Genomic DNA, 12,359 nt, shown 5'->3' on the forward strand with positions numbered 1-12,359 from the left:
TCAAACTATTATGAGTGAATCAGGTTTTTCAGATTTGGGAGGAGTGAAAAATCATTTTGAGAATAACTTAGTTGGTTTGTTAATGACAGATCTGTGTGAATGTGGTAGGAAAATATCCACATAAACACCAGGGAAAGTTCATCGTTATTGCACCATTATGAAAAAATCACTTGTACTTACTTCTTTGTTAACTTTTCAAAGTAGTGAATTAATTTGGAAAAACCTCAAATTTTATCCTTTACTATTAAATATTAACCTTAACACCAAAATTTCTTAGTGTTTTAATGGTACCTTCTATATCTGTGAGCTTACAGAACTTTGGTTGAATGATAGAAGGTTCAATTCTGTGTATATAAAAGCAGTGGAGATATGTAAACATATTTATATATTCACAGAAATAGTGAATATTTTAAATACTTAAGTCATTGTAGTATTTTGAGGGATGACATGGAAAATTGAAGACATCTTCAATTATCTGACATCTTTGTAAGTGGAACTTCTTTAAAATCTTGTGTTGTTAGTAAATTGGTTTCAGTAACCAATTTACTTGAGCGAGCAAGTCAAAGGGTAGCCATTAAGTGAACCCCTACTGCTGACATTAATATACAGGGGTCAACAGGACAACACTCCATGACATCATAGCTGACCTGCCCCACCTCCTTTCAGGATCATTAGTCAGTCTAGGTCATCCTCTACTAGAATGAACAAAATTTGGCTGTCATTTTATTCACATTGCAGACGACCTTAATTCCAAGTCAAATTTCCTTAATATTGTAAATTTGCAAGTCTTTTAAAGTGCTGAAGGTCCTCTTAAATGATACTCAGATAATATGTTGGGAAAGGTCATTATGTAATTAAATTGTCTTAGGGATTTTTGAAATTTTTGGCTTTTTATGTTTTTATGTTTTGTTTCTGTTTTTAATATTAGAGAAAATTGTTTCTATCACAGAGGTCAATTCAGAGTACATCTCAGAAATCTAACTTTAGATTACAGATTTAGTAACAGGAAAATCACAGATTTAAAGTTAGAATAAGGAAGCATCATTATTCTTTAACTTGCTACCATGTATATACTACTTGGTAATGAAATGAGAAATGTGTAGGAAATTAAAATACTACTTAGGCTTATTTTTTCCAAAATTGACTTTAGCTGGAGATAAATAGGCATACTTCAGTAATTTATAGTTCTAGGTCCAGATAGTTAGAATTCTAAGTAATGAGACTGAATTCTTACCAAAGGCTTTTTTGTGATATATAAGATATTTTTAAGATAATTCATTATGTAACAGTTTGACACACAGGTTGAATTTCATTGATGTTCCTGCTTTTGCTATGTAAATTTGTTTGATGCACCAATCAAAAATTATTTAATATATCCTGTTCTCTTTAGAATTCTCTAGTAGCACATTTTTCTTACAGGTAAAGTTAAATAATTTTGCCTTTTCCCCTTATCAATATCTGCATTTCAGTTATGAAAATCACAGAGTATAGTGAGAAATAATCAAACATTAAAGCATGAAAAGTAAAGACAGTCTCTTGATTTTTCCATATCTCTTTTCTACTGTTGATGTAGTTTACTGTTTTACATCTGGAAGTATTTTCTAAAATGCACGTATCAACTCTATTATTTTATATTATGAATTTCAGGTGGTTTAGCTTCTTCAGCTTTTGGTCTGTTTTACCAAATAATGTAGAGGCAAACATGCTGAAATTTTTGTAGTTTGTGTTGTACATTTACAACTGCAGATTTTATACTTAAATCATTTTAGAGCCCTGTGTGCTGATTGATGTGTGTGTGCTTTTTAGGGATGTAAGTCAGTGATCTAACTCGTAATGGTGGAAGGAAGTAGAGATGGGGAGATCAGCACAAAACTCATTGCACTTACCGATAAATTTTAGAATATATTTTAAAAGATGCAAATTCTACTTCTTTGTAGAGCTAAGGGATATTAGAGTTCATAATCTCTTGCTTTAGTGGAACCTTCACAGTTTCTTATTGCAGTCAATGTCATACCTCATTTCATAAAGAAAAATATATGTTTTAAAAGAGAGAAAGTTCTGCATTACAGTCTTTCAGGCTATTTTTAGCAAAGGCTTAAGATAATACCATGTCGACACTGGTATAAATTGGCACCAGTTATTGGGCTGTGTTCTCTAGATTGGAGAAGAGTTCGATATGTAAACTACAGGGTTACATTGGTCATTAGTGTCCATAAAAAGGAGGATTTGCCCTGGCTGGTATAGCTCAGTGGATTGGGCGCGGGCCTGGGAATCAAGCAACCACAGTTCAATTCCCAGTCAGGGCACATGCCTGGGTTGCAGGCCAGTTCCCAGCAGGGGACTCACGAGAGGCAACTATACATTGGTGTTTCTCTCCCTCTCTCCTTCCCTTCCTCTCTAAAGATAAATAAATAAAATCTTTAAAAAATATATTTTTATAAAAGGAGGATTTATTACAAAAGTACAAAAAGGACCTTGTTGTAAGATCCCATTTTATAGACCCTGAAGTATGATAATAGTATTTTTTAATTGCTTGATGAAACCTCTTAGGCTGTTACTAAAGTGTCATAATTTTCATCATTAAAAACTTCTTATAGTAATTTTATTTTTATTGAATTGCTAATATTTTTATGATTATGTAAGATAATTACTATAAGTGATTATATTAACAATAAAATGAATTTATAGAATACAAATTAATTATCTCAACAAGGAAACAGGGCACATAAATTGATTATTTACTGTGATTATCACATCCACAGTGGTGATGGGTGATTATGGAAAGTCAAAATGTACCTTAAAAGGTTTTTTTCATATATATGTTTAATGAGTACTAAGGGAAGCAGCATAGCTTGCTATATATAAATACATGTATGTATATATAGAGAAATGTAGTCATATAACTAATTAGAAATGAGTATAAATACTAACTTCTTGCTTAATGCAGTTAAACCTTATACTCCAATAAAACTAGCCCATATATAGCTCAGGCACTTTCCTTCACATGCCCCTAAATTGATCAACAGCTGATCAGAAATATCTCTGTTAAAGGGATATGTAATAATGCAAAATAATTTGTTACTATGTTAAAGTTATTTTATTAGGTTCTTATCAAGATTTTTGTTACTGAGTGTAAAATTGTGAGTGGGAGGAATTGTGGCATTTTGTGCTAACTTGCCTTATAAACAAATTATGGATTTAAAAGAAAAATATGTCCTTATACTTGCTAAAAATGCTTATAATGGATATTATCAAAGAATTTTATATAATTGTTCTTAAACATAATTTCAAGTGATTGATTTTCTTGTTCTTAGATGCTTTGGTATTACCAGTTATTGCCTACTAGATATTGGTAGGAAGGATCAGTGCTACACATACTCAGATTCAGTAATCATTGGAAAGATTAAATACTACTAGTATCCTTATGTATATTTTCTATCAGATTTACTCTAGATCGCTTGCTGACTCACAGCTTCATTTTAGCAGTGCTGTGTAGGACCTGATTTGAGTCAAATTATGTAGTGTATTTTGATACTATAGCTTACTTTAAAAATAATAAATTAAGATATTCTAAATATAGGTGAAATTTATTTTTGCAGTATATATCTAGGAAAAGTTGACTTCTATAGTGTCTTCTCAATTATTTTCAGTAGTATTAATGATGACTGACAAATTTCATTATTCCTGTTTTTATTTGCTTTAGTGTATAAAGTTTATATCATTATTCATAGGAATTTTTGAAAATGGATAATTAGCTTGATTTTTTAATAAAATGTTTCCTTTTTAAGTGTTTTGGTATGTTGAGTTATTTTGTAACAGTGACTTGTGTACTTTATAAGTATGTAAATAAAAGGAAAGTTAAAACAGTTAAAATTAAAGCTTGGAAACTGGAAGGCATTCTAAATATCACATGGATTAACCTTTAAAGAAAGGAAATTGACATTGTTGGTTGTAGAACTGCCCTCTTTCTAGCCCATTTGCTGTTACTGGAGGAATCTGAGCAATTTAAGCCTTCATTTAAATGAAATGAAATGAAATACACTGTATACAGATAGAGACCATTTAATTTGAATGTTTATATTAATTTTTACCGTGGACTAGAATACGTAGCACTTCTAAGCTAATATGATGCAAAGCAAAAAGACTTCTCAACAATTTATAACATTTAAAAAATACTCTACTTATAATTGTACCAAAGTGATAAGTGATTTAAATAGACAACGCTTTGTGCCCCATCTCTCACCCTGGAATGATAGATTTACCATACATTTATTTGTGGAAGATTATGTTGCAGTTTTTAAATAAATTTATTTATTATTAGGTAATAGGATTTTTTTGAGTGGAAGAAATGAGGGAAGTGGGAAATAAAAATTATATTACTGTATTATAACTGTTAAGTGCTTACATTTCCCCCACAATATTGTCTTGTACTGTATGATTTTTCAGCATTTAAGAAGCGGTTTTGTTCTTTATAGCTGAACCAATAACGTTTCCATCTGGAGGAGGCAAATCATTTATTATGGGTTCTGATGATGTTTTGTTAAGTGTACTGGGCCTTGGAGACCTTGCAGACTTGACGGTAACAAATGATGCAGACTATAGTTATGATGTAAGTGCAGTTTTATTTTTAATTTTTTAATGATTTAATAGAAGGCTCCTTATTTTTGGAAACACTTATAAAACAATTAATGTCAAGGTGCATGGAAAAAAGATAAGTTTAAGTGTGTCAATATCTTGATTTGAAGTGACATGTAGTTTTCTTTTATAACTAGTTTCTTTGCGGTATTTAAAGTTTTCTTAGGCATTGTGGTGGATTAGTTAGGAGTTTGGGATGATTGATTACTTTAAAATACTGGTCAATAAATATCTTGAGTAGTCAACTCTCAATTATTTACTCAAACCATATTTTGGTGTTAAGAGAAAAATAGATAACCTGAATCACTTATTTGCCTTCAGGAACTTCTTTAAAAAAACATATTTTGTTTTTGAACTTTAATTTTCTTAAGGATAATGTTAGTTTGTTGCCATTTCCTGATTTTTAGTCCTTCATTTGAGACATGGAGAGAGGATGGGAGGAGATGGGCAGGACAGTGTTCGAGGGTAAAACTAGTTTTGGATTAAGCTTCATAGACAACAAACACTCAATTGAGAGTTAACTATACTTGTTTAGATTGTGCATTAATGAAGTTGCAGTTTTTTAGCAAATTAATATTTTCATTTTTTTTTAAACAAATTCATTCTAATGTTAACTTGCTTTTTAGAGACATCAGCCTTAGTGGGCTGGATTATTATTATTAATATTTTTAAAGTACATAAGGAACTACTTATGGACTATTTTGGAAGAGGTTTCACAGTTCGTTTTTACAGATGGAGGAATAAAGATTTAAAAATTAACCTCTTATCAATAACAATAATAATGAAAATATTTTTAAAGTGTCTTTAGTTCACACTTTTGGAAAGTATCTTTAATAACTTCACATTGCTAATTTTCTAAATGACATCTGTATTATTAATATTGTACCCTTGGATTTAGGATGGTAATTTATATAATAATGTTTTCGTGTAAGGTATTGCAGCATGGTAGTGTTTTTTGCTATTCTCTTCTGACATTTAATGGGACTTTTGGGTGTAACTTAATAATTAGGTAAAACAGATTAAGGGACTCCATTTGGTCTAAGTATTTGAAAGCTAATGAAATTATTATTCTTAGTTTTTATTAAATGAAGATTTATTATAAAGTTTTTAAGGTACATGAAATTTGTACTGAACATTTTAGTGAAGCAGTTTTAAATATATGTTTTAAACACACCAAAACAAACATTCTACATGCCTATCAATTTACTACTTTTATCACTATTGTGTTCTTTCTTTTTAGTTGCCTGCCAATAAAGATGCCTTTCGAAAGACGTGGAACCCCAAGTATACACTACGTAGCCATTTTGATGGGGTCCGGGCACTAGCTTTTCATCCTGTAGAACCTGTGCTGGTTACTGCCTCTGAGGACCATACTCTGAAACTTTGGAACTTGCAAAAAACAGTTCCTGCCAAAAAGTAAGTGTTTTAATGTCAGCCTGTGGTGTTTTTTTTTTCTCCAGATTTGCCAGTCTTAACTAATGCCTCTTGAATATCAAACAGTGGTTTATAGTTATTTAATTGCCTTCTTTTCCTCCACTCTTTTTTCCCCTCTCTTTCAGGAGTGCCTCTTTAGATGTGGAGCCTATCTATACATTCAGGGCCCACAGGTAAGTTTTATTGAATTAGAACTTAATTAACAAGATAGTTATTGTTAACTATTAATTTTTTTTAAAATTCTCACCCAAGGATGTTTTTCATTGCTTTTAAAGAGAGGGAAAGGGAGGGAGAAACAAAGAGGAAGAAAAACATCAATGTGAGAGAGAAACACCAATCAATCGCCTCTTGCACGCACCCCAGCTGGGGAGCAGACCCACACTCCAGGCCTGTCCCTGCCTGACCAGAATTAGACCTGTGACCTTTCAGTTCATGGGGTGACGCTCCACCCAGCTGAGCCACACCTGTCAGCTATTAACTGTCACCTGTTAACTATTACTAATCAACCCACAAATATTATAAAATTGTAATAATGTTTGCTTTGTATTAGAATAGAATAATATTTTATTTAATTAATCATTGTATTAGGAGAATATGATTGGTACTATTCAAGTGCACATTTACCTTAAACAGTTTTTAGATACCACACAAATTCAGAGGTTGGGGGATGTGGATGTGAATTTCTTTGTAAGCTTTATAAGTAATTTTTTTCTTCTTTCTTATAATAGTGGTCCTGTTCTATCATTAGCTATTAGTTCTAATGGAGAACAGTGTTTTAGTGGTGGTATTGATGCAACCATCCAATGGTGGAATATGCCTAGCCCTAATGTGGATCCATATGATACATATGGTAAGTAAAGGTTCAAAACATGCTTCTTTAAGTGAATGGAGCTGGCAAAAGTAAATACCTCACCTATAAGCTGGTTTTATGACGTATTAATTTCCTTGTTTAATTATTCCATTTATCAGTAATTTGCTTTATTAAAGAGAACAATTAAGATATATGCTATGAGTATTTAAACCTGTAAGTTGGTTTTTTCTCTGTGGCATCTAAAAATTAAAAACCTATTATTAATTAAGATTCATTTCAGTACTATTTATGAGAATAGAATAAAATTTAATATAAGGAACAATCTTTTAAACTTAAATAGTGTGTGTAGTTCAAACGTATTTAACAGAAGACAACAGAAACAAATAGGGACAGTAAGGACGTGTATTGGCACAGCTTTTTGAGAACAAAAAAATTTTTTATTTAAAAAAAACTTACAGATGCCACTTGTAGAATCTGTCATACAGCAATACCTGTACATATATTCAAATATATTTAAAGGGCATTGTTTGTAATTATAAAAAATTAAAACAAAATATTATTATGAGAATGATTAGGTAAATAGTGGTCTACTTAGTGGATGGTTCATTTAACAAGAACTTCAGCTCTTTGTTGTTCATATTTAACGTATGCTTGGTGCCTAACTTTGCCAGATTTAGTGTTAAGGAGTACATCAAGAAATAAGAATGAGCCTGATGAAAAAAGAGACATTAAGCAGATAAGCAAGGGGGTGGAGTCTCCTGTTATAATGTCTACTGCAGAATTAAGGAGACATAAAATATAGCCTAAAAAAGAGACATTAAGCAGATAAGCAAGGGGGTGGAGTCTCCTGTTATAAACTGTGATAAGTGCTATGAAGATACAGTATTCTGAGAGCCAGTAACAGGTAGGATCTTCTTTAGGTGTTATCTAAAATAGTGCCATTAAACCCAAAATCTAAAGGGTAAAAGGGTGCTTTCTGCATCTTCAGTTACCCAAGGTCAGCCGCAGCCCAAAAATGTTAAATGGAAAATTTCTCAACTAAACAGTTCACCAGTTTTACATTGCATCTGTTCTAGTAGTATGATGAAATTGAGCAGCATCTTGTTCCATCCTGCCCTAGACATGAATTTTTTTTTGTTGTTGTTCAGCATATCCACGCTGTATACATTACCTGTCCACCGTGGTTATCAGGTCACTCTTGGTATGGCAGTGCTTATGTTCCAATAACCCTTATTTTACTAAATAATGGCCCTGAAGCACAAGAGTATTGATGCTGGCAATTTGGATATGCCTAGTGGGTCAAAAAATTTCACCTTTTCACTTAAAGGGGAAGAAAAATACCCAGGCACTAAAGTCTCTAGTAAGAACAGGTCACCTATCCATGAAATTGTAAAGAAGGAAAAAACCTGTGCTTGTGCTGGACCCAGGCAGTTAGAGGCACCCTATCCCCTCCCCTGTCCTTAGAAACTATGTTTTGCCTACTGTTTGTTTTCACGTTAAGAGCCATTTTTTAGGATGTAGCCTTAAAAGAATAAGGCATTGTTGAGACTAACTGGATTGAACACATTACTGAACTCAGTTAAGGTTTCTATATACACTTAAGAGTCTACTTGTCTTGCTGCCACTCAAAATAAGCCTTTTAGGTAAATTTCCTTGCTTATTAAATCTGCAGCCTACCAAAAAAAAAAGAAAAGAAATTTCTGCTAGATTGCTGGGAGAGGCTATATCCCATCATTTATTGTAATATATTATAATAGTTGTTCTACACTTTATTGTTGTTAATCTCTTAATATGCCTAATTTATAAAGTAACTATCATAGGTATGTATATAGAGTTTGGTACTATCCGTACCAAACATCCACTGGGTTTCAAGTATCCACTGGGGTCTTGGAGTATATCCCTCATGGATAAGGTGGGACTACCGTAAAGAATTTTAAGCCAGGAAGTGACCTGTAAATGTAGTGTTTAAAATAGTGACTCTGGCTGTTGAAAGTACATAAAGGGAGGAGTGGATGGAGGAATACAAATTTAATGTTGTAGTGTAAAGTTATAACGTAGTGGACCAGTAGAATAGATGACAGATGATGTTGCTGAGACTGAAGTGATGGCAAAGCAATGGGTAGCAGAGCAGTTGGAGAGAAATGGGTTTAAGACATATTGGGGAGGTAGGAAACAATAGAATCTATTGATAACTGGATTGAGTGGGTGAAGTAATGGATCAGTGACTCTTTGATTTCGTTGTTTATTTTTTAATAGCTTTATGGAGATACAATTCATAATTAATAAAATTTACCCTTTTGAAGTATACGGTTCAGTAATTTTTACTGTATTCAAAGGATTGTGCAACCATTACCAATTTCTAATGCAGAATATTTTCATCACCACTTTTTAATATGAACAATTGAGTTATGGGATAGCATTTTATTGAAATGGGGACAGAAGAGATGTGAGAAGATAAAAGATGATAGATTTGTTTTTTAGGCATGTTAAGAAATGGCAACACCATACAGCTAATATTAATATTAAGATGTGAGAATGGATGGTATAATACAGAATGTGTTGTATAGGGTAGGAGAAGGAGCTCTGACATTGGGAGAGTAGCCAGCAAGAATGCCAACAAAGGAAACAGAGAACATACTAACCTTTAAAGTTAGAGGACGTGCAGGAGAGTATGGGATTAATTAAAACGTACCAAAAGAAGAAACCATTTTGAGAAGAAAGAAGCAGATTACACTGAATCAAGTGTTGCTGAGAGGTCTGATGATATGAGGATAGAAAGATTCCTCTTTATATGGGACAAAATAGGTCCCCCACATCTTGGCCAGACAGAGAGAGATGCTGTGGCTAAAACCAGAGGGTAGAGGGACCTCTGGGTAACCTATCAAGGCGTACACTGAGGGTGAAAAGCAAATGAGAATATGAAAGAAAAAATTTTATGAAATTTGATAGAAGAGTTTATCATTGGTGATTTTAGCAAGGGTTATTGTGGTGATGGTATCAGAAACTACATTAGAGGCCCTGGCTGGCATAGCTCAATGAATTGAGTGCAGGTCTGCGAACAACACGATCATGGTTCCATTCCCAGTCAGGGCACATGCCTGGGTTGCGGGCCGGTTCCCTGCAGGGGACACACAAGAGGCAACCATACATTGATATTTCTCTCCTTCTCTCCTTCCCTTCCTCTCTAAAAATAAATAAATAAAATCTTTAAAAAAAAAAGAAAGAAACTATATTAGAGTGATTTGGAGAGTAAATGAGAGGTAAATTACTTTGTGCTTTTTCTACTGTTTGGAAGAAGGGTGATGTAAGGTTAATGAAGGTTTTTGTTTAGGTTGAGAGATGCTGAAACATACTTGTTTGCTTGTGGATCCCAAGGAGTAGGAGAGCTTTTGTAGTAGGGAGATGTCAACCATGAAAACAAATTAATAAGTTGAATAGAGTCCAGAATACATCTGATACAATTAGCTTTTCAGAAAGAAGACAATTCCTTACTTATATCTGCACAGAGAAGATGGTTTTCAACACTAGGTTTATAGATTGGGAGGACTTTCTATTTCAGTGCTATATTTTCTCAGTGAACTATGAAAGATAATCAGTTATTCATAAGGCAAAGAGGTTGGGAACTGTAAGAATTGCAGAGTTGATAACATACATCTGTGTAAAGTGAGAGTTTACTAGACAAAAGGATTGTAGGACAAATGATGCACAATGTTATTAGCCACCACATCTATCAGGTAATGAATAGATAAATAAAATGTAGTATATCCATACCATGGAATAGTATTCAACAATAAAAAGGAATTAGGTGCTGATACATGCTACAACATGGATGAACCTTGGAATTAGTATACCAAATGAAAGGAGCAGTCACAAAAGGGCCACTTGCGTGAAATGTCCCGAATAGGTAAACTGGTAGAACTGAAATAGACTAGGGGTTGCCTAGAGCTGTGGAAAGGCAGAGAGAAATTGGGAGGAAGTGGCTAATGAATGCCGAAAATGAATGATGAAAGTGCCCTAGAATTGGTATGGTGATGGTGGCGCAACTCTGTGAATTTACTAAAAAACACTGAATTGTACACTTTCAATTGCTGATTGTATGGGATGGAAACTGTAGCTCAGTAAAGCCATTTTTAAAGAAAAATTGTTCCTTACAGAAAATTGTAAAAAAATGCAACAATATATTGGGGAAGGGGTTAAAAATGACCTGTAACTTCACAACTTAGAAGAGATGGCTATTGCATACACTTTGGTTTACCTTCTTATAGCTGGTATGTACAGTCTTATGCTTAATTATATGGTAAGTTATATTTATATACTTACAATGATTTTAGCTAATTGTTGTTTTTTTCTTCTTCTTCCCAGAGCCAAATGTTCTAGCTGGCACTTTAGTTGCTCATACAGATGCTGTCTGGGGTCTTGCTTATAGTGGCATAAAAAATCAGTTACTGTCTTGTTCAGCAGATGGCACTGTTAGGTTATGGAATCCACAAGAAAAATTGCCATGTATTTGCACTTACAATGGAAACAAGGGTAAGTAACTTTTGCTTCTATGAGAAAAGCTAACTGTTTTTAAAATTTAAAAGATAGAAAGGACAAACAGTTGATTTACTATTTCTTTGCTGTTCCAGGAGATATACTGAAAGATTTTAAAGCCTGTGATAATCTTTTTACTTTGTCATTTTATGAACAAGAAAGACGCTTTGCAAGTATATCCTGTAGTTCAGTGCTTCTTTTTACGTTTTTTAGGACATGACCCATTGAAAAAGTAAAACTATTTTTATGTAACAATGGAGTAGACAAGTGAGGCTACTAAGAGGGACAGTATGAGGCTCTCTGCCTGCTCAAAGGGGTCACAATCTTGAGCATACCTGCAAACCATATATGAACACACTGGTTGAGAAATCTAGCTGTAATCGTTGAAATAGCACCCATAACTAGGAAGTACAAACTTAAGTTACATGCATAATTTCAGATTTTTTCCTTCAAATAAGGCTTTATTCATTGTTAGTTTTGCCAGTTACAATATATTACATATATTTTTATACTTATATTGGTCTTATTTTGTAATTCATTTTTTAAGTTAGTTGTAGAAATCAGATCTCACATTTTTATTAAAAGTATGTTTGGTTTTAGAACATTTTAGAGGAATAGTTTATGCTTAATTTTGTTGGTTTTCTTAGCTACCTTAATAATTCTGCTAATTTTTTCATTGCACAAGAGTTGAGACAAAAATTCATTTAGATATTTGTTTCTAACTTCAAGTAATTAATTGCTTGACTCCAGACTTTATATAGTTGTGCATCCATCTGGCCAGTTGAATTTATTATATAAAGAGAGAAATTGCTGCTCAGGCCACTTAGGGGATAGTACTGCGTGATTGATGCCAAAGTCCACATTCCCTTTTTACAGATCTGAGACTTGGACTTGTATTAGCTACTTGATAAGGCTAATAGGCTCAGACAGGTAAATAGCCTCCCAA

The 12,359-nt window shown here is 33.1% G+C and overlaps 1 protein-coding gene across 2 annotated transcripts in view; it reads left to right on the top strand.

The window, feature by feature from the left end:
• STRN3 (striatin 3) overlaps positions 1-12,359 on the top strand; it is a 118,270-nt gene that overhangs the window by 93,473 nt on the left and 12,438 nt on the right. For both annotated transcript variants that reach the window (XM_037161630.2, XM_037161631.2), the window contains 5 exons: positions 4,476-4,609; positions 5,876-6,051; positions 6,195-6,242; positions 6,798-6,919; positions 11,243-11,410. In XM_037161630.2, the coding sequence (XP_037017525.2) occupies positions 4,476-4,609; positions 5,876-6,051; positions 6,195-6,242; positions 6,798-6,919; positions 11,243-11,410 (648 nt within the window). The remainder of the gene's footprint in view (positions 1-4,475; positions 4,610-5,875; positions 6,052-6,194; positions 6,243-6,797; positions 6,920-11,242; positions 11,411-12,359) is intronic.

The sequence above is a fragment of the Artibeus jamaicensis genome, unplaced genomic scaffold (genome assembly GCF_021234435.1).
Source record: "Artibeus jamaicensis isolate MK-2021 breed Jamaican fruit bat unplaced genomic scaffold, CSHL_Jam_final contig_588, whole genome shotgun sequence".
Lineage (NCBI taxonomy): Eukaryota > Metazoa > Chordata > Mammalia > Chiroptera > Phyllostomidae > Artibeus > Artibeus jamaicensis.